Source organism: Phyllobates terribilis, unplaced genomic scaffold (genome assembly GCF_046119375.1).
Source record: "Phyllobates terribilis strain yellow unplaced genomic scaffold, ASM4611937v1 Scaffold_4__5_contigs__length_816908805, whole genome shotgun sequence".
Taxonomy (NCBI): Eukaryota; Metazoa; Chordata; class Amphibia; order Anura; family Dendrobatidae; genus Phyllobates; species Phyllobates terribilis.
In genome coordinates this window covers 681957329-681978259 of record NW_027362764.1, presented here as the reverse complement: position 1 = coordinate 681978259, position 20931 = coordinate 681957329, and the positions used below count along the sequence as shown (strand labels likewise).

Here is a 20931-nt window from a genome sequence, read left to right as displayed (position 1 = left end):
GCTCTGTCCGCCGCGTCTGCGGTTTTTGCTTTGCTCTGCTCTGTCCGCCGCGTCTGCGGTTTTCGCTTTGCTCTGCTCTGTCCGCCCCGCGTCTGCGGTTTTCGCTTTGCTCAGCTCTGTCCGCCGCGTCTGCGGTTTTCGCTTTGCTCAGCTCTGTCCGCCGTGTCTGCGGTTTTCGCTTTGCTCAGCTCTGTCCGCCGCGTCTGCGGTTTTCGCTTTGCTCAGCTCTGTCCGCCGCGTCTGCGGTTTTCGCTTTGCTCAGCTCTGTCCGCCGCGTCTGCGGTTTTCGCTTTGCTCAGCTCTGTCCGCCGCGTCTGCGGTTTTCGCTTTGCTCTGCTCTGTCCGCCCCGCATCTGCGGTTTTTGCTTTGCTCAGCTCTGTCCGCCGCGTCTGCGGTTTTCGCTTTGCTCAGCTCTGTCCGCCGCGTCTGCGGTTTTCGCTTTGCTCAGCTCTGTCCGTCGCGTCTGCGGTTTTCGCTTTGCTCAGCTCTGTCCGTCGCGTCTGCGGTTTTCGCTTTGCTCAGCTCTGTCCGCTGCGTCTGCGGTTTTCGCTTTGCTCAGCTGTGTCCGCCGCGTCTGCGGTTTTCGCTTTGCTCTGCTCTGTCCGCCGCGTCTGCGGTTTTCGCTTTGCTCTGCTCTGTCCGCCCCGCGTCTGCGGTTTTCGCTTTGCTCAGCTCTGTCCGCCGCGTCTGCGTTTTTTGCTTTGCTCAGCTCTGTCCGCCGCGTCTGCGGTTTTCGCTTTGCTCACCTCTGTCCGCCGCGTCTGCGGTTTTCGCTTCGCTCAGCTCTGTCCGCCGCGTCTGCGGTTTTCGCTGTGCTCAGCTCTGTCCGCCGCGTCTGCGGTTTTCGCTTTGCTCAGCTCTGTCCGCCGCGTCCGCGGTTTTCGCTTTGCTCAGCCCTGTCTGCCGCCTCTGCGGTTTTCGCTTTGCTCAGCTCTGTCCGCCGCGTCTGCGGTTTTCGCTTTGCTCAGCTTTGTCCGCCCCGCATCTGCGGTTTTCGCTTTGCTCAGCTCTGTCCGCCGCGTCTGCGGTTTTCGCTTTGCTCAGCTCTGTCCGCCGCGTCTGCGGTTTTCGCTTTGCTCAGCTCTGTCCGCCGCGTCTGCGGTTTTCGCTTTGCTCAGCTTTGTCCGCCCCGCGTCTGCGGTTTTCGCTTTGCTCAGCTCTGTCCGCCGCGTCTGCGGTTTTCGCTTTGCTCAGCTTTGTCCGCCCCGCGTCTGCGGTTTTCGCTTTGCTCAGCTCTGTCCGCCGCGTCTGCGGTTTTCGCTTTCCTCAGCTCTGTCCGCCGCGTCTGCGGTTTTCGCTTTGCTCAGCCCTGTCTGCCGCCTCTGCGGTTTTCGCTTTGCTCAGCTCTGTCCGCTGCGTCTGCGGTTTTCGCTTTGCTCAGCTTTGTCCGCCGCGTCTGCGGTTTTCGCCTTGCTCAGCTCTGTCCGCCGCGTCTGCGGTTTTCGCTTTGCTCAGCTGTGTCCGCCGCGTCTGCGGTTTTCGCTTTGCTCAGCTCTGTCCGCCGCGTCTGCGGTTTTCGCTTTGCTCAGCTCTGTCCGCCGCGTCTGCGGTTTTCGCTTTGCTCAGCTCTGTCCGCCGCGTCTGCGGTTTTCGCTTTGCTCAGCTCTGTCCGCCGCGTCTGCGGTTTTCGCTTTGCTCAGCTGTGTCCGCCGCGTCTGCGGTTTTCGCTTTGCTCAGCTCTGTCCGCCGCGTCTGCGGTTTTCGCTTTGCTCAGCTCTGTCCGCCGCGTCTGCGGTTTTCACTTTGCTCAGCTCTGTCCGCCGCGTCTGCGGTTTTCGCTTTGCTCAGCTCTGTCCGGCGCGTCTGCGGTTTTCACTTTGCTCAGCTCTGTCCGCCGCGTCTGCGGTTTTCGCTTTGCTCAGCTCTGTCCGCCGTGTCTGCGGTTTTCGCTTTGCTCAGCTCTGTCCGCCGCATCTGCGGTTTTCGTTTTGCTCAGCTCTGTCCGCCGTGTCTGCGGTTTTCGCTTTGCTCTGCTCTGTCCGCCGCGTCTGCGGTTTTCGCTTTGCTCTGCTCTGTCCGCCCCGCGTCTGCGGTTTTCGCTTCGCTCAGCTCTGTCCGCCGCGTCTGCGGTTTTCGCTTTGCTCAGCTCTGTCCGCCGCGTCTGCGGTTTTTGCTTTGCTCTGCTCTGTCCGCCGCGTCTGCGGTTTTCGCTTTGCTCTGCTCTGTCCGCCCCGCGTCTGCGGTTTTCGCTTTGCTCAGCTCTGTCCGCCGCGTCTGCGGTTTTCGCTTTGCTCAGCTCTGTCCGCCGTGTCTGCGGTTTTCGCTTTGCTCAGCTCTGTCCGCCGCGTCTGCGGTTTTCGCTTTGCTCAGCTCTGTCCGCCGCGTCTGCGGTTTTCGCTTTGCTCAGCTCTGTCCGCCGCGTCTGTGGTTTTCGCTTTGCTCAGCTCTGTCCGCCGCGTCTGCGGTTTTCGCTTTGCTCTGCTCTGTCCGCCCCGCATCTGCGGTTTTTGCTTTGCTCAGCTCTGTCCGCCGCGTCTGCGGTTTTCGCTTTGCTCAGCTCTGTCCGCCGCGTCTGCGGTTTTCGCTTTGCTCAGCTCTGTCCGTCGCGTCTGCGGTTTTCGCTTTGCTCAGCTCTGTCCGTCGCGTCTGCGGTTTTCGCTTTGCTCAGCTCTGTCCGCTGCGTCTGCGGTTTTCGCTTTGCTCAGCTGTGTCCGCCGCGTCTGCGGTTTTCGCTTTGCTCTGCTCTGTCCGCCGCGTCTGCGGTTTTCGCTTTGCTCTGCTCTGTCCGCCCCGCGTCTGCGGTTTTCGCTTTGCTCAGCTCTGTCCGCCGCGTCTGCGGTTTTTGCTTTGCTCAGCTCTGTCCGCCGCGTCTGCGGTTTTCGCTTTGCTCACCTCTGTCCGCCGCGTCTGCGGTTTTCGCTTCGCTCAGCTCTGTCCGCCGCGTCTGCGGTTTTCGCTGTGCTCAGCTCTGTCCGCCGCGTCTGCGGTTTTCGCTTTGCTCAGCTCTGTCCGCCGCGTCCGCGGTTTTCGCTTTGCTCAGCCCTGTCTGCCGCCTCTGCGGTTTTCGCTTTGCACAGCTCTGTCCGCCGCGTCTGCGGTTTTCGCTTTGCTCAGCTTTGTCCGCCCCGCATCTGCGGTTTTCGCTTTGCTCAGCTCTGTCCGCCGCATCTGCGGTTTTCGCTTTGCTCAGCTCTGTCCGCCGCGTCTGCGGTTTTCGCTTTGCTCAGCTCTGTCCGCCGCGTCTGCGGTTTTCGCTTTGCTCAGCTTTGTCCGCCCCGCGTCTGCGGTTTTCGCTTTGCTCAGCTCTGTCCGCCGCGTCTGCGGTTTTCGCTTTGCTCAGCTTTGTCCGCCCCGCGTCTGCGGTTTTCGCTTTGCTCAGCTCTGTCCGCCGCGTCTGCGGTTTTCGCTTTGCTCAGCTCTGTCCGCCGCGTCTGCGGTTTTCGCTTTGCTCAGCCCTGTCTGCCGCCTCTGCGGTTTTCGCTTTGCTCAGCTCTGTCCGCTGCGTCTGCGGTTTTCGCTTTGCTCAGCTTTGTCCGCCGCGTCTGCGGTTTTCGCCTTGCTCAGCTCTGTCCGCCGCGTCTGCGGTTTTCGCTTTGCTCAGCTGTGTCCGCCGCGTCTGCGGTTTTCGCTTTGCTCAGCTCTGTCCGCCGCGTCTGCGGTTTTCGCTTTGCTCAGCTCTGTCCGCCGCGTCTGCGGTTTTCGCTTTACTCAGCTCTGTCCGCCGCGTCTGCGGTTTTCGCTTTGCTCAGCTCTGTCCGCCGCGTCTGCGGTTTTCGCTTTGCTCTACTCTGTCCGCCCCGCATCTGCGGTTTTTGCTTTGCTCAGCTCTGTCCGCCGCGTCTGCGGATTTCGCTTTGCTCAGCTCTGTCCGCCGCGTCTGCGGTTTTCGCTTTGCTCAGCTCTGTCCGTCACGTCTGCGGTTTTCGCTTTGCTCAGCTCTGTCCGTCGCATCTGCGGTTTTCGCTTTGCTCAGCTCTGTCCGCCGCGTCTGCGGTTTTCGCTTTGCTCAGCTGTGTCCGCCGCGTCTGCGGTTTTCGCTTTGCTCTGCTCTGTCCGCCGCGTCTGCGGTTTTCGCTGTGCTCAGCTCTGTCCGCCGCGTCTGCGGTTTTCGCTTTGCTCAGCTCTGTCCGCCGCGTCCGCGGTTTTCGCTTTGCTCAGCCCTGTCTGCCGCCTCTGCGGTTTTCGCTTTGCTCAGCTCTGTCCGCCGCGTCTGCGGTTTTCGCTTTGCTCAGCTCTGTCCGCCGCGTCTGCGGTTTTCGCTTTGCTCTGCTCTGTCCGCCGCGTCTGCGGTTTTCGCTTTGCTCGGCTCTGTCCGCCCCGCGTCTGCGGTTTTCGCTTTGCTCAGCTCTGTCCGCCGCGTCTGCGGTTTTCGCTTTGCTCAGCTCTGTCCGCCGCGTCTGCGGTTTTCGCTTTGCTCAGCCCTGTCTGCCGCCTCTGCGGTTTTCGCTTTGCTCAGCTCTGTCCGCCGCGTCTGCGGTTTTCGCTTTGCTCAGCTTTGTCCGCCGCGTCTGCGGTTTTTCGCTTTGCTCAGCTCTGTCCGCCGCGTCTGCGTTTTTCGCTTCGCTCAGCTCTGTCCGCCGCGTCTGCGGTTTTCGCTGTGCTCAGCTCTGTCCGCCGCGTCTGCGGTTTTCGCTTTGCTCAGCTCTGTCCGCCGCGTCCGCGGTTTTCGATTTGCTCAGCCCTGTCTGCCGCCTCTGCGGTTTTCGCTTTGCTCAGCTCTGTCCGCCGCGTCTGCGGTTTTCGCTTTGCTCAGCTTTGTCCGCCCCGAATCTGCGGTTTTCGCTTTGCTCAGCTCTGTCCGCCGCGTCTGCGGTTTTCGCTTTGCTCAGCTCTGTCCACCGCGTCTGCGGTTTTCGCTTTGCTCAGCTCTGTCCGCCGCGTCTGCGGTTTTCGCTTTGCTCAGCTGTGTCCGCCCCGCATCTGCGGTTTTCGCTTTGCTCAGCTCTGTCCGCCGCGTCTGCGGTTTTCGCTTTGCTCAGCTTTGTCCGCCCCGCATCTGCGGTTTTCGCTTTGCTCAGCTCTGTCCGCCGCGTCTGCGGTTTTCGCTTTGCTCAGCTCTGTCCGCCGCGTCTGCGGTTTTCGCTTTGCTCTGCTCTGTCCGCCCCGCGTCTGCGGTTTTCGCTTTGCTCAGCTCTGTCCGCCGGGTCTGCGGTTTTTGCTTTGCTCAGCTCTGTCCGCCGCGTCTGCGGTTTTCGCTTTGCTCACCTCTGTCCGCCGCGTCTGCGGTTTTCGCTTCGCTAAGCTCTGTCCGCCGCGTCTGCGGTTTTCGCTGTGCTCAGCTCTGTCCGCCGCGTCTGCGGTTTTCGCTTTGCTCAGCTCTGTCCGCCGCGTCCGCGGTTTTCGCTTTGCTCAGCCCTGTCTGCCGCCTCTGCGGTTTTCGCTTTGCTCAGCTCTGTCCGCCGCGTCTGCGGTTTTCGCTTTGCTCAGCTTTGTCCGCCCCGCGTCTGCGGTTTTCGCTTTGCTCAGCTCTGTCCGCCGCGTCTGCGGTTTTCGCTTTGCTCAGCTTTGTCCGCCCCGCGTCTGCGGTTTTCGCTTTGCTCAGCTCTGTCCGCCGCGTCTGCGGTTTTCGCTTTGCTCAGCTCTGTCCGCCGCGTCTGCGGTTTTCGCTTTGCTCAGCTCTGTCCGCCGCGTCTGCGGTTTTCGCTTTGCTCAGCTCTGTCCGCCGCGTCTGCGGTTTTCGCTTTGCTCAGCTCTGTCCGCCGCGTCTGCGGTTTTCGCTTTGCTCAGCCCTGTCTGCCGCCTCTGCGGTTTTCGCTTTGCTCAGCTTTGTCCGCCGCGTCTGCGGTTTTCGCCTTGCTCAGCTCTGTCCGCCGCGTCTGCGGTTTTCGCTTTGCTCAGCTGTGTCCGCCGCGTCTGCGGTTTTCGCTTTGCTCAGCTCTGTCCGCCGCGTCTGCGGTTTTCGCTTTGCTCAGCTCTGTCCGCCGCGTCTGCGGTTTTCGCTTTGCTCAGCTCTGTCCGCCGCGTCTGCGGTTTTCGCTTTGCTCAGCTCTGTCCGCCGCGTCTGCGGTTTTCGCTTTGCTCTGCTCTGTCCGCCCCGCATCTGCGGTTTTTGCTTTGCTCAGCTCTGTCCGCCGCGTCTGCGGATTTCGCTTTGCTCAGCTCTGTCCGCCGCGTCTGCGGTTTTCGCTTTGCTCAGCTCTGTCCGTCGCGTCTGCGGTTTTCGCTTTGCTCAGCTCTGTCCGTCGCATCTGCGGTTTTCGCTTTGCTCAGCTCTGTCCGCCGCGTCTGCGGTTTTCGCTTTGCTCAGCTGTGTCCGCCGCGTCTGCGGTTTTCGCTTTGCTCTGCTCTGTCCGCCGCGTCTGCGGTTTTCGCTGTGCTCAGCTCTGTCCGCCGCGTCTGCGGTTTTCGCTTTGCTCAGCTCTGTCCGCCGCGTCCGCGGTTTTCGCTTTGCTCAGCCCTGTCTGCCGCCTCTGCGGTTTTCGCTTTGCTCAGCTCTGTCCGCCGCGTCTGCGGTTTTCGCTTTGCTCAGCTCTGTCCGCCGCGTCTGCGGTTTTCGCTTTGCTCTGCTCTGTCTGCCGCGTCTGCGGTTTTCGCTTTGCTCGGCTCTGTCCGCCCCGCGTCTGCGGTTTTCGCTTTGCTCAGCTCTGTCCGCCGCGTCTGCGGTTTTCGCTTTGCTCAGCTCTGTCCGCCGCGTCTGCGGTTTTCGCTTTGCTCAGCCCTGTCTGCCGCCTCTGCGGTTTTCGCTTTGCTCAGCTCTGTCCGCCGCGTCTGCGGTTTTCGCTTTGCTCAGCTTTGTCCGCCGCGTCTGCGGTTTTCGCTTTGCTCAGCTCTGTCCGCCGCGTCTGCGGTTTTCGCTTTGCTCTGCTCTGTCCGCCCCGCATCTGCGGTTTTTGCTTTGCTCAGCTCTGTCCGCCGCGTCTGCGGTTTTCGCTTTGCTCAGCTCTGTCCGCCGCGTCTGCGGTTTTCGCTTTGCTCAGCTCTGTCCGTCGCGTCTGCGGTTTTCGCTTTGCTCAGCTCTGTCCGTCGCGTCTGCGGTTTTCGCTTTGCTCAGCTCTGTCCGCCGCGTCTGCGGTTTTTGCTTTGCTCAGCTGTGTCCGCCGCGTCTGCGGTTTTCGCTTTGCTCTGCTCTGTCCGCCGCGTCTGCGGTTTTCGCTTTGCTCTGCTCTGTCCGCCCCGCGTCTGCGGTTTTCGCTTTGCTCAGCTTTGTCCACCCCGCGTCTGCGGTTTTCGCTTTGCTCAGCTCTGTCCGCCGCGTCTGCGGTTTTCGCTTTGCTCAGCTCTGTCCGCCGCGTCTGCGGTTTTCGCTTTGCTCAGCTCTGTCCGCCGCGTCTGCGGTTTTCGCTTTGCTCAGCTCTGTCCGCCGCGTCTGCGGTTTTCGCTTTGCTCAGCTCTGTCCGCCGCGTCTGCGGTTTTCGCTTTGCTCTGCTCTGTCCGCCGCGTCTGCGGTTTTCGCTTTGCTCTGCTCTATCCGCCCCGCGTCTTCGGTTTTCGCTTTGCTCTGCTCTGTTCGCCGCGTCTGCGGTTTTCGCTTTGCTCAGCTCTGTCCGCCGCTTCTGCGGTTTTCGCTTTGCTCTGCTCTGTCCGCCCCGCGTCTGCGGTTTTCGCTTTGCTCAGCTCTGTCCGCCGCGTCTGCGGTTTTCGCTTTGCTCAGCTCTGTCTGCCGCGTCTGCGGTTTTCGCTTTGCTCTGCTCTGTCCGCCGCGTCTGCGGTTTTCGCTTTGCTCGGCTCTGTCCGCCCCGCGTATGCGGTTTTCGCTTTGCTCAGCTCTGTCCGCCGCGTCTGCGGTTATCGCTTTGCTCAGCTCTGTCCGCCGCGTCTGCGGTTTTCGCTTTGCTCCCCTCTGTCCGCCGCGTCTGCGGTTTTCGCTTTGCTCTGCTCTGTCCGCCGCGTCTGCGGTTTTCGCTTTGCTCAGCTCTGTTCGCCGCGTCTGCGGTTTTCGCTTTGCTCAGCTCTGTCCGCCGCGTCTGCTGTTTTCGCTTTGCTCAGCTCTGTCCGCCGCGTCTGCGGTTTTCGCTTTGCTCACCTCTGTCCGCCGCGTCTGCGGTTTTCGCTTTGCTCAGCTCTGTCCGCCGCGTCTGCGGTTTTCGCTGTGCTCAGCTCTGTCCGCCGCGTCTGCTGTTTTCGCTTTGCTCAGCTCTGTCCGCCGCGTCTGCGGTTTTCGCTTTGCTCAGCCCTGTCTGCCGCGTCTGCGGTTTTCGCTTTGCTCAGCTTTGTCCGCCGCGTCTGCGGTTTTCGCTTTGCTCAGCTCTGTCCGCCGCGTCTGCGGTTTTCGCTTTGCTCAGCTCTGTCCGCCGCGTCTGCGGTTTTCGCTTTGCTCAGCTCTGTCCGCCGCGTCTGCGGTTTTCGCTTTGCTCAGCTCTGTCCGCCGCGTCTGCGGTTTTCACTTTGCTCAGCTCTGTCCGCCGCGTCTGCGGTTTTCGCTTTGCTCTGCTCTGTCCGCCGCGTCTGCGGTTTTCGCTTTGCTCTGCTCTGTCCGCCCCGCGTCTGCGGTTTTCGCTTTGCTCAGCTCTGTCCGCCGCGTCTGCGGTTTTCGCTTTGCTCTGCTCTGTCCGCCGCGTCTGCGGTTTTCGCTTTGCTCTGCTCTGTCCGCCCCGCGTCTGCGGTTTTCGCTTTGCTCAGCTCTGTCCGCCGCGTCTGCGGTTTTCGCTTTGCTCAGCTCTGTCCGCCGCGTCTGCGGTTTTCGCTTTGCTCAGCTCTGTCCGTCGCGTCTGCGGTTTTCGCTTTGCTCAGCTCTGTCCGTCGCGTCTGCGGTTTTCGCTTTGCTCAGCTCTGTCCGCCGTGTCTGCGGTTTTCGCTTTGCTCAGCTGTGTCCGCCGCGTCTGCGGTTTTCGCTTTCCTCTGCTCTGTCCGCCGCGTCTGCAGTTTTCGCTTTGCTCTGCTCTGTCCGCCCCGCGTCTGCGGTTTTCGCTTTGCTCAGCTCTGACCGCCGCGTCTGCGGTTTTCGCTTTGCTCAGCTCTGTCCGCCGCGTCTGCGGTTTTCGCTTTGCTCAGCTCTGTCCGCCGCGTATGCGGTTTTCGCTTTGCTCACCTCTGTCCGCCGCGTCTGCGGTTTTCGCTTTGCTCAGCTCTGTCCGCCGCGTCTGCGGTTTTCGCTGTGCTCAGCTCTGTCCGCCGCGTCTGCGGTTTTCGTTTTGCTCAGCTCTGTCCGCCGCGTCTGCGGTTTTCGCTTTGCTCAGCCCTGTCTGCCGCCTCTGCGGTTTTCGCTTTGCTCAGCTCTGTCCGCCGCATCTGCGGTTTTCGCTTTGCTCAGCTTTGTCCGCTGCGTCTGCGGTTTTCGCATTGCTCAGCTCTGTCCGCCGCGTCTGCGGTTTTCGCTTTGCTCAGCTCTGTCCGCCGCGTCTGCGGTTTTCGCTTTGCTCAGCTCTGTCCGCCGCGTCTGCGGTTTTCGCTTTGCTCAGCTCTGTCCGCCGCCTCTGCGGTTTTCCCTTTGCTCAGCTCTGTCCGCCGCGTCTGCGGTTTTCGCTTTGCTCAGCTCTGTCCGCCGCGTCTGCGGTTTTCGCTTTGCTCAGCTCTGTCCGCCGCGTCTGCGGTTTTCGCTTTGCTCAGCTCTGTCCGCCGCGTCTGCGGTTTTTGCTTTGCTCACCTCTGTCCGCCGCGTCAGCGGTTTTCGCTTTGCTCAGCTCTGTCCGCCGCGTCTGCGGTTTTCGCTTTGCTCAGCTCTGTCCGCCGCGTCTGCGGTTTTCGCTTTGCTCTGCTCTGTCCGCCGCGTCTGCGGTTTTCGCTTTGCTCTGCTCTGTCCGCCCCGCGTATGCGGTTTTCGTTTTGCTCAGCTCTGTCCGCCGCGTCTGCGGTTTTCGCTTTGCTCAGCTCTGTCCGCCGCGTCTGCGGTTTTCGCTTTTCTCAGCTCTGTCCGCCTCGTCTGCGGTTTTCGCTTTGCTCTGCTCTGTCCGCCGCGTCTGCGGTTTTCGCTTTGCTCTGCTCTGTCCGCCCCGCGTCTGCGGTTTTCGCTTTGCTCTGCTCTGTCCGCCCCGCGTCTGCGGTTTTCGCTTTGCTCAGCTCTGTCCGCCGCGTCTGCGGTTTTCGCTTTGCTCAGCTCTGTCCGCCGCGTCTGCGGTTTTCGCTTTGCTCAGCTCTGTCCGCCGCGTCTGCGGTTTTCGCTTTGCTCAGCTCTGTCCGCCGCGTCTGCGGTTTTCGCTTTGCTCAGCTCTGTCCGCCGCGTCTGCGGTTTTCGCTTTGCCCTGCTCTGTCCGCCGCGTTTGCGGTTTTCGCTTTGCTCTGCTCTGTCCGCCCCGCGTATGCGGTTTTCGCTTTGCTCAGCTCTGTCCGCCGCGTCTGCGGTTTTCGCTTTGCTCTGCTCTGTCCGCCGCGTCTGCGGTTTTCGCTTTGCTCTGCTCTGTCCGCCCCGCGTCTGCGGTTTTCTCTTTGCTCAGCTCTGTCCTCCGCGTCTGCGGTTTTCGCTTTGCTCAGCTCTGTCCGCCGCGTCTGCGGTTTTCGCTTTGCTCAGCTCTGTCCGCCGCGTCTGCGGTTTTCGCTTTGCTCAGCTCTGTCCGCCGCGTCTGCGGTTTTCGCTTTGCTCAGCTCTGTCCGCCGCGTCTGCGGTTTTCGCTTTGCTCAGCTCTGTCCGCCGCGTCTGCGGTTTTTGCTTTGCTCACCTCTGTCCGCCGCGTCAGCGGTTTTCGCTTTGCTCAGCTCTGTCCGCCGCGTCTGCGGTTTTCGCTTTGCTCAGCTCTGTCCGCCGCGTCTGCGGTTTTCGCTTTGCTCTGCTCTGTCCGCCGCGTCTGCGGTTTTCGCTTTGCTCTGCTCTGTCCGCCCCGCGTATGCGGTTTTCGTTTTGCTCAGCTCTGTCCGCCGCGTCTGCGGTTTTCGCTTTGCTCAGCTCTGTCCGCCGCGTCTGCGGTTTTCGCTTTTCTCAGCTCTGTCCGCCTCGTCTGCGGTTTTCGCTTTGCTCTGCTCTGTCCGCCGCGTCTGCGGTTTTCGCTTTGCTCTGCTCTGTCCGCCCCGCGTATGCGGTTTTCGTTTTGCTCAGCTCTGTCCGCCGCGTCTGCGGTTTTCGCTTTGCTCAGCTCTGTCCGCCGCGTCTGCGGTTTTCGCTTTTCTCAGCTCTGTCCGCCTCGTCTGCGGTTTTTGCTTTGCTCTGCTCTGTCCGCCGCGTCTGCGGTTTTCGCTTTGCTCTGCTCTGTCCGCCCCGCGTCTGCGGTTTTCGCTTTGCTCTGCTCTGTCCGCCCCGCGTCTGCGGTTTTCGCTTTGCTCAGCTCTGTCCGCCGCGTCTGCGGTTTTCGCTTTGCTCAGCTCTGTCCGCCGCGTCTGCGGTTTTCGCTTTGCTCAGCTCTGTCCGCCGCGTCTGCGGTTTTCGCTTTGCTCAGCTCTGTCCGCCGCGTCTGCGGTTTTCGCTTTGCTCAGCTCTGTCCGCCGCGTCTGCGGTTTTCGCTTTGCCCTGCTCTGTCCGCCGCGTTTGCGGTTTTCGCTTTGCTCTGCTCTGTCCGCCCCGCGTATGCGGTTTTCGCTTTGCTCAGCTCTGTCCGCCGCGTCTGCGGTTTTCGCTTTGCTCTGCTCTGTCCGCCGCGTCTGCGGTTTTCGCTTTGCTCTGCTCTGTCCGCCCCGCGTCTGCGGTTTTCTCTTTGCTCAGCTCTGTCCTCCGCGTCTGCGGTTTTCGCTTTGCTCAGCTCTGTCCGCCGCGTCTGCGGTTTTCGCTTTGCTCAGCTCTGTCCGCCGCGTCTGCGGTTTTCGCTTTGCTCAGCTCTGTCCGCCGCGTCTGCGGTTTTCGCTTTGCTCAGCTCTGTCCGCCGCGTCTGCGGTTTTCGCTTTGCTCAGCTCTGTCCGCCGCGTCTGCGGTTTTCGCTTTGCTCAGCTCTGTCCGCCGCGTCTGCGGTTTTCGCTTTGCTCAGCTCTGTCCGCCGTGTCTGCGGTTTTCGCTTTGCTCTGCTCTGTCCGCCGCGTCTGCGGTTTTCGCTTTGCTCAGCTCTGTCCGCCGCGTCTGCGGTTTTTTTTTTGCTCACCTCTGTCCGCCGCGTCTGCGGTTTTCGCTTTGCTCAGCTCTGTCCGCCGCGTCTGCGGTTTTCGCTTTGCTCAGCTCTGTCCGCCGCGTCTGCGGTTTTCGCTTTGCTCTGCTCTGTCCACCCCGCGTATGCGGTTTTCGCTTTGCTCAGCTCTGTCCGCCGCGTCTGCGGTTTTCGCTTTGCTCAGCTCTGTCCGCCGCGTCTGCGGTTTTCGCTTTTCTCAGCTCTGTCCGCCTCGTCTGCGGTTTTCGCTTTGCTCTGCTCTGTCCGCCGCGTCTGCGGTTTTCGCTTTGCTCTGCTCTGTCCGCCCCGCGTCTGCGGTTTTCGCTTTGCTCTGCTCTGTCCGCCCCGCGTCTGCGGTTTTCGCTTTGCTCAGCTCTGTCCGCCGCGTCTGCGGTTTTCGCTTTGCTCAGCTCTGTCCGCCGCGTCTGCGGTTTTCGCTTTGCTCAGCTCTGTCCGCCGCGTCTGCGGTTTTCGCTTTGCTCAGCTCTGTCCGCCGCGTCTGCGGTTTTCGCTTTGCTCAGCTCTGTCCGCCGCGTCTGCGGTTTTCGCTTTGCCCTGCTCTGTCCGCCGCGTTTGCGGTTTTCGCTTTGCTCTGCTCTGTCCGCCCCGCGTCTGCGGTTTTCGCTTTGCTCAGCTCTGTCCGCCGCGTCTGCGGTTTTCGCTTTGCTCAGCTCTGTCCGCCGCGTCTGCGGTTTTCGCTTTGCTCAGCTCAGTCCGCCGCGTCTGCGGTTTTCGCTTTGCTCAGCTCTGTCCGCCGCGTCTGCGGTTTTCGCTTTGCTCAGCTCAGTCCGCCGCGTCTGCGGTTTTCGCTTTGCTCAGCTCAGTCCGCCGCGTCTGCGGTTTTCGCTTTGCCCTGCTCTGTCCGCCGCGTTTGCGGTTTTCGCTTTGCTCAGCTCTGTCCGCCGCGTCTGCGGTTTTCGCTTTGCTCAGCTCAGTCCGCCGCGTCTGCGGTTTTTGCTTTGCTCAGCTCTGTCCGCCGCGTCTGCGGTTTTCGCTTTGCTCTGCTCTGTCCGCTGCGTCTGCGGTTTTCGCTTTGCTCTGCTCTGTCCGCCCCGCGTCTGCGGTTTTCGCTTTGCTCAGCTCTGTCCGCTGCGTCTGCGGTTTTCGCTTTGCTCTGCTCTGTCCGCCCCGCGTCTGCGGTTTTCGCTTTGCTCAGCTCTGTCCGCCCCGCGTCTGCGGTTTTCGCTTTGCTCTGCTCTGTCCGCCGCGTCTGCGGTTTTCGCTTTGCTCTGCTCTGTCCGCCCCGCGTCTGCGGTTTTCGCTTTGCTCAGCTCTGTCCGCCGCGTCTGCGGTTTTCGATTTGCTCAGCTCTGTCCGCCGCGTCTGCGGTTTTCGCTTTGCTCAGCTCTGTCCGCCGCGTCTGCGGTTTTCGCTTTGCTCAGCTCTGTCCGCCGCGTCTGCGGTTTTCGCTTTGCTCAGCTCTGTCCGCCGCATCTGCGGTTTTCCCTTTGCTCAGCTCTGTCCGCCGCGTCTGCGGTTTTCGCTTTGCTCAGCTCTGTCCGCCGCGTCTGCGGTTTTCGCTTTGCTCAGCTCTGTCCGCCGCGTCTGCGGTTTTCGCTTTGCTCTGCTCTGTCCGCCGCGTCTGCGGTTTTCGCTTTGCTCTGCTCTGTCCGCCCCGCGTCTGCGGTTTTCGCTTTGCTCAGCTCTGTCCGCCGCGTCTGCGGTTTTCGCTTTGCTCAGCTCTGTCCGCCGCATCTGCGGTTTTCGCTTTGCTCAGCTCTGTCCGCCGCGTCTGCGGTTTTCGCTTTGCTCAGCTCTGTCCGCCGCGTCTGCGGTTTTCGCTTTGCTCAGCTCTGTCCGCCGCGTCTGCGGTTTTCGCTTTGCCCTGCTCTGTCCGCCGCGTTTGCGGTTTTCGCTTTGCTCTGCTCTGTCCGCCCCGCGTATGCGGTTTTCGCTTTGCTCAGCTCTGTCCGCCGCGTCTGCGGTTTTCGCTTTGCTCAGCTCTGTCCGCCGCGTCTGCGGTTTTCGCTTTGCTCAGCTCTGTCCGCCACGTCTGCGGTTTTCGCTTTGCCCTGCTCTGTCCGCCGCGTCTGCGGTTGTCGCTTTGCTCAGCTCTGTCCGCCGCGTCTGCGGTTTTCGCTTTGCTCAGCTCTGTCCGCCGCGTCTGCGGTTTTCGCTTTGCTCAGCTCTGTCCGCCGCGTCTGCGGTTTTCGCTTTGCTCGGCTCTGTCCGCCGCGTCTGCGGTTTTCGCTTTGCTCTGCTCTGTCCGCCGCGTCTGCGGTTTTCGCTTTGCTCTGCTCTGTCCGCCCCGCGTCTGCGGTTTTCGCTTTGCTCAGCTCTGTCCGCCGCGTCTGCGGTTTTCGATTTGCTCAGCTCTGTCCGCCGCGTCTGCGGTTTTCGCTATGCTCAGCTCTGTCCGCCGCGTCTGCGGTTTTCGCTTTGCTCAGCTCTGTCCGCCGCGTCTGCGGTTTTCGCTTTGCTCAGCTCTGTCCGCCGCATCTGCGGTTTTCCCTTTGCTCAGCTCTGTCCGCCGCGTCTGCGGTTTTCGCTTTGCTCAGCTCTGTCCGCCGCGTCTGCGGTTTTCGCTTTGCTCAGCTCTGTCCGCCGCGTCTGCGGTTTTCGCTTTGCTCTGCTCTGTCCGCCGCGTCTGCGGTTTTCGCTTTGCTCTGCTCTGTCCGCCCCGCGTATGCGGTTTTCGCTTTGCTCAGCTCTGTCCGCCGCGTCTGCGGTTTTCGCTTTGCTCAGCTCTGTCTGCCGCGTCTGCGGTTTTCGCTTTGCTCAGCTCTGTCCGCCTCGTCTGCGGTTTTCGCTTTGCTCTGCTCTGTCCGCCGCGTCTGCGGTTTTCGCTTTGCTCTGCTCTGTCCGCCCCGCGTCAGCGGTTTTCGCTTTGCTCTGCTCTGTCCGCCCCGCGTCTGCGGTTTTCGCTTTGCTCAGCTCTGTCCGCCGCATCTGCGGTTTTCGCTTTGCTCAGCTCTGTCCGCCGCGTCTGCGGTTTTCGCTTTGCTCAGCTCTGTCCGCCGTGTCTGCGGTTTTCGCTTTGCTCAGCTCTGTCCGCCGCGTCTGCGGTTTTCGCTTTGCCCTGCTCTGTCCGCCACGTTTGCGGTTTTCGCTTTGCTCTGCTCTGTCCGCCCCGCGTATGCGGTTTTCGCTTTGCTCAGCTCTGTCCGCCGCTTCTGCGGTTTTCGCTTTGCTCAGCTCTGTCCGCCGCGTCTGCGGTTTTCGCTTTGCTCAGCTCTGTCCGCCGCGTCTGCGGTTTTCGCTTTGCTCTGCTCTGTCCGCCGCGTCTGCGGTTTTCGCTTTGCTCTGCTCTGTCCGCCCCGCGTCTGCAGTTTTCTCTTTGCTCAGCTCTGTCCTCCGCGTCTGCGGTTTTCGCTTTGCTCAGCTCTGTCCGCCGCGTCTGCGGTTTTCGCTTTGCTCAGCTCTGTCCGCCGCGTCTGCGGTTTTCGCTTTGCTCAGCTCTGTCCGCCGCGTCTGCGGTTTTCGCTTTGCTCAGCTCTGTCCGCCGCGTCTGCGGTTTTCGCTTTGCTCAGCTCAGTCCGCCGCGTCTGCGGTTTTTGCTTTGCTCAGCTCTGTCCGCCGCGTCTGCGGTTTTCGCTTTGCTCTGCTCTGTCCGCTGCGTCTGCGGTTTTCGCTTTGCTCTGCTCTGTCCGCCCCGCGTCTGCGGTTTTCGCTTTGCTCAGCTCTGTCCGCCGCGTCTGCGGTTTTCGCTTTGCTCAGCTCTGTCCGCTGCGTCTGCGGTTTTCGCTTTGCTCAGCTCTGTCCGCCGCGTCTGCGGTTTTAGCTTTGCTCAGCTCTGTCCGCCGCGTCTGCGGTTTTCGCTTTGCTCAGCTCTGTCCGCCGCGTCTGCGGTTTTCGCTTTGCTCAGCTCTGTCCGCCGCGTCTGCGGTTTTCGCTTTGCTCAGCTCTGTCCGCCGCGTCTGCGGTTTTCGCTTTGCTCAGCTCTGTCTACCGCATCTGCGGTTTCGAATTTGTCTCCCAGTCTGTACTGGACCCTACCCAGCCTGTGCTCTAGTCTGCCTGTTCCTGTATTCCCCGGTGTGGGTCAACAGCCGTGTCCGGAGTCTGACCTGGAGTAGACCCTGGTTCCTCTGCTCGGTTCCTCCCTGGTGCACTGGCGTCGTATGCCGTCGTGCGACTTTTGTCGGATCGGGCAGATACTTGGTTACGCCCCTCCAGGCACTCTCCGGTTCATGGCACAGTGGAATCACTACATAAACACGCACACGCCAGTCAGTCCGGGCGTGTGCATTACAGAGGCATATCTAAAGAAGATTATAATGCAGTCTGCAGATCCTGTAGGGCACGTATCAGGCTAGCTAAAGCTGACAATGAATTAAGGCTTGCAAGAGATGTCAAAAGCAATAAAAAAGGATTTTGGGGGTATGTCAAAAGTAAAAGAAAAGTCAAAGATGCTATAGGATTTTTACAGGATGAAAATGGAGAAATGGTAAGAGAGGATGTTGAGAAGGCCGAACTTTTTAATTCCTATTTTGCATCTGTTTTCTCTCAGAAAGAAAATGTAACATCAACTGATCTTCACTGTTCTTTTAAAGGAATAGAGGAATCCAAGTTATCTGTAAACAGAAAGATTGTGAGGGAATATTTAGCTAACATAAATGAGTTCAAGTCTCTAGGTCCAGATGAATTACACCCCAGAGTACTGAAGGAGATCGTAGAAGAAATTTTAGAACCATTCTCCATAATCTTTGAAAATTCTTGGAGAACAGGAGAAGTCCCAGAAGACTGGAGAAGAGCAAATGTTGTTCCTATCTTCAAAAAGGGGAAGAAGGTGGACCCAGGGAACTATAGGCCGGTGAGTCTGACTTCTATACCAGGAAAGATCTTTGAACAAATTATTAAACAACATGTATGTAAGTACATGGATAAGAATGAAGTGATTAACCAGAGTCAGCATGGGTTTGTAACTAACAAGTCATGTCAGACTAACTTAATTTCCTTCTATGACAGAATCACTGACTGGGTGGATCAGGGAAATGCTGTAGATATAGTATATCTTGACTTCAGCAAAGCATTTGACAAAGTATCTCACACCATCCTTATTGAAAAAATGACCAAGTATGCAATGGACCAGGCAACTGTTAGGTGGATTCATAACTGGCTTAGTGATCGGACTCAAAGGGTGGTTGTAAATGGCTTCACATCCAGATGGATGAATGTCTCAAGTGGGGTACCACAGGGCTCCGTTCTGGGACCTGTATTGTTCAACATCTTTATCAATGATTTAGATGAAGGAATTGAGGATAAACTGATTAAATTTGCTGATGACAAAGCTAGGAGGGATAGCTAATACTAGAGAAGAGAGAGAGAGGATTCAAAAAGACCTAAATAAACTGGAGCAGTGGGCAGCAACCAACAGAATGGTTTTTAACAGGGAAAAATGCAAAGTACTACATCTGGGCAATAAAAATGAAAAAAGCGTATACAGAATGGAAGGAATAGAGCTAAGCAACAGTACATGTGAAAAAGACTTAGGTATACTAATAGATCATAGGCTGAACATGATTCAACAGTGTGATGCAGCAGCAAAAAAGGCAAATACAATTCTGGGATGTATTAACAGAAGCATACAGTCTAGATCACGTGAAGTCATTATCGGTCTTTACTCCTCTTTGGTCAGACCTCATCTGGAATACTGTGTACAGTTTTGGGCACCACATTTTAAAAAAGACATAGACAAACTGAAGCAAGTTCAGAGAAGAGCGACCAGAATGGTGACTGGTCTGCAAACCATGTCCTATGAGGAACGGTTGCAGGATTTGGGAATGTTTAGCTTGCAAAAAAGAAGACTGAGAGGAGACTTAATAGCTGTCTACAAATATGTCAAGGGCTGTCACATTGTAGAAGGTTCATCCTTATTCTCATTTGCACAAGGAAAGACTAGAAGCAATGGGATGAAACTAAATGGGAGGAGACACAGATTAGATATTAGAAAAAACTTTTTGACAGTTAGGGTGATTAATGAGTGGAACAGGCTGCCACGAGAGGTGGTGAGTTCCCCTTCAATGGACGTCTTCAAACAGAGGCTGGACAGACATCTGTCTGAGATGATCTAGTGAATCCTGCTTTGAGCAGGGGGTTGGACCAGATGACCCAGGAGGTCCCTTCCAACTCTACCATTCTATGATTCTATGATTCTATGATTCTATGAAGGCAAGGAAGGAATTGGGGAGGGGGGGGGTGATTCCTGCTAGGGCCCTGAAATCATAAAACAGGCAGGAGAGTCTGACACATGGTGACGGAGAGGTTGTAGGGGCAGATAGGGGGTGTTGTCACGTGCGAGCACGTGTGCATGCTGGCTTGTGTGTGAGAGTGCGCTACCTAGGTGTGGCGCGCTGCAGACAGTCAAAGGGATTGTTCCCTTTCATTAAAAGTTAATCCCCGGCTGCAGGCTATTAGAAAGCAACTAACCGCGCTCTACTCACCCTACCCGGGTCTACCAGTGAGTCTCGCCTCTGCTCCCGGCCTGTGGCAATGGCCGTGAAGCTGACGTTCCGTCGACAGCGCTGCAGCCGATCAGTGAGCTCAGCGGCTCTGAGTTGGGCGTTGTGTCTACAAGACCTTTTAAGGAAGTCAGCAAAAAAATTGAAGAGAAGGGAAAGCACAATAGGACCTGGTCTTGCTGAACACTGGAAAGGGCATCCGGCAGCCAGACTTCAAAGTAGAAAAGCAGCAAGTGAGAGGCTTGTCTCTGCCCATGGCCACACAACCATAAACACGCCCGATCTTGTCTGATCTCGGAAGCTAAGCAGGGTTGGGCCTGGTTAGTACTTGGATGGGAGACTGTAAAATAATACTCTTCCTGTATTATTTTTTTCTACTGAGGACTTCTCAAAGTATCAATATCACGATATTCTTATAAAAAAATGTATCTATTTATTCTTGGATTGTCCATTAAAAAGAATCAGATTGCAGCAGGTACATACAATAATTAGTTATAAAGTAATTGTCCATTTGTCCATAATTAGCTTAATTGTTGAGATTCACCCATCTTTCCTTGGATCCTGGCTGGTAAATCATGTCTTTGTCCAGCATGTGTCCAGGACTACATGTCATCTGCTTCTCAGCATGAAGATTCTGTGTCTTGTGGGGTGGGCAGAGCAAGAGAGCCCCCCCTTTCTGTACCATGGGCTTTTATAGCCAGTCGTATGGCACACCTGTTCTACATATGGTAGTTGATATGGAATAACGTCTCAGTCTCCCAAAGGATGAGTGCACACACTATCTCTGCAGATTAGAGAAAGTTTTATTGTAGCCACAAGAGCTCTCATCAATATTAGAACAGAACTGCCTCCATTGTATTGGGGCACAATTCTTATAGTATAAATTGTGGGTTGTACATAGTAGGTGGGACATAGGAAGATTATAACATAACCAATCATCTTACAATATAAACAACTAGCATCCAATCATTAGTAATCAGGCGATTACATAAAATGCTTACCTATGTACTTATATAATTACTTGATGCAATGTACCTGTTTTGTTGGTCAATGTGCTTTCCCTAGATCAACCTGACCTCAAAAGGGCATTTTGACTAAGATAAGCAACCCCTGCAAATTCCACAGTGGCTTGGGTAAACTTTACATCTTTGCTTAGAGATTATTGATTAATCTTATTATAATTTAGTTGTTTAAGCAGCATATTTTACTACATTGGTTTATAGGAGAGTTAAAGGGTTATATTAAAAGGGATTAATTGATATGGTATACTAATTTTCCTATCATTTTCCTCTCTCTGATAATAATATTATCACTTGTCACTTACACCTCTACATCAAAGTAATAGTATCTTCTGCCCTCTCTCCGAAAAGGAGGGGGAGGAGCAAGGAGAGGTATTTCAGAATTTTCATTTGCCGGAAGGAGATGAACGTTTAAGACGTTCTTGGGTCTTCGGATTTTGTTTATGGCCCACTTACATAATTTTATGAGCAATATGATGATGAAAGCAAACAGACAAATTTGTAGGAACATGTGACCTACACCGACAATCCATCCTCCTATACCTTTAAACCAGTTAGCAGGGTTCAACCATTGTAACCAACTGCTAAAAATGGTTTCATCATCATGGGAATGTTCTTCTCTGAATCTTTCTTTTAATTCCATGGCTTTGGCGATGTGTTTATCTACTCTGACTGAAAAATTGGCATCTACATAGTTGCAACAGGCAGGACCGATTATCTGACACATACCTCCTTGACTGGCCGTTAAATAGTCCAATACTATAGTATGTTGATTTAGTACTTTTGCATGAAACCGAGTTTGATTGTTTAGTATTAGGATGGCATCGAATACTTCATCTGTGACATTATCAAGCAATTCTGCTAATTGTTCAATGTTATGAGAATTGTGGATAGCCAATCCTGTAATTGTGAGAGTGAGTCCAAACTTTGTGTACCATGGAGTGTGTATCAAAGGCTGGGTTTTAGCTCTTCTCTTCTGCATCATATGTCTTGGTATCTGATCAAGGTCTATCTCATCATGGGCGATGGTCCATGTAGCTAGGGTCAATCTTGCTAGGGTACATGTACCAACGCCATCATAAGGTAGAAATTTGTAAGCAAAAGTTCCACAAACATAATACATATTTTCTGGAAGAATGATATGTTCTCCACCTAAATGGGATAGTAACCTATAAGAAATTTCAGATGCATACCATATGAGGGGTTGTAACCTCGGGGACGGGCACCAGGGGTGTCTTAGTATTCCTCTTACTGTTTGATTGCATGTATTCGTATCTTCATTATATCCTGAACTATTTATTAAATCATGCAACAAACCTGATGTTCCTTCGGTTAATTCGTATACTAGGCCCCCGAATATAGTAGATCCTTCATTATTTTCTGATGTATAGGGGACATGACTTGGTAGAAATATAACCTGCAATGATTCTAGATTAACAGGTATGGATCCCAACTCATTATTTGTAATATTAATTCTATTACATCGTATGCTGGTAGATCCTGGACCACATACAGCTATGCTGTGGGGTGTAATGAGGGATAGATCTCGAATCGCTACCCACCATGGTGGAGCTGTCCATCCTGCTATTGGAAGGGACACACGAGTGTTGTTATATCGTGAAGCACTTAGATTTGTGGGGAATGTGAAAGTTTCTTCCAATGACAGGATAAGTTCCTCCATTGGTACAGGA

At 56.7% G+C, this 20931-nt stretch overlaps 1 protein-coding gene across 1 annotated transcript in view; it reads left to right on the top strand.

The window, feature by feature from the left end:
• Positions 1–19476, top strand: part of LOC141264708 (uncharacterized) — a 184270-nt gene extending 164794 nt beyond the window's left edge. Inside the window, exon 4 of the mRNA XM_073676973.1 lies at positions 19408–19476. Within this exon, the coding sequence (XP_073533074.1) occupies positions 19408–19476 (69 nt within the window). The remainder of the gene's footprint in view (positions 1–19407) is intronic.
• Positions 19477–20931: the final 1455 nt, after the last annotated feature.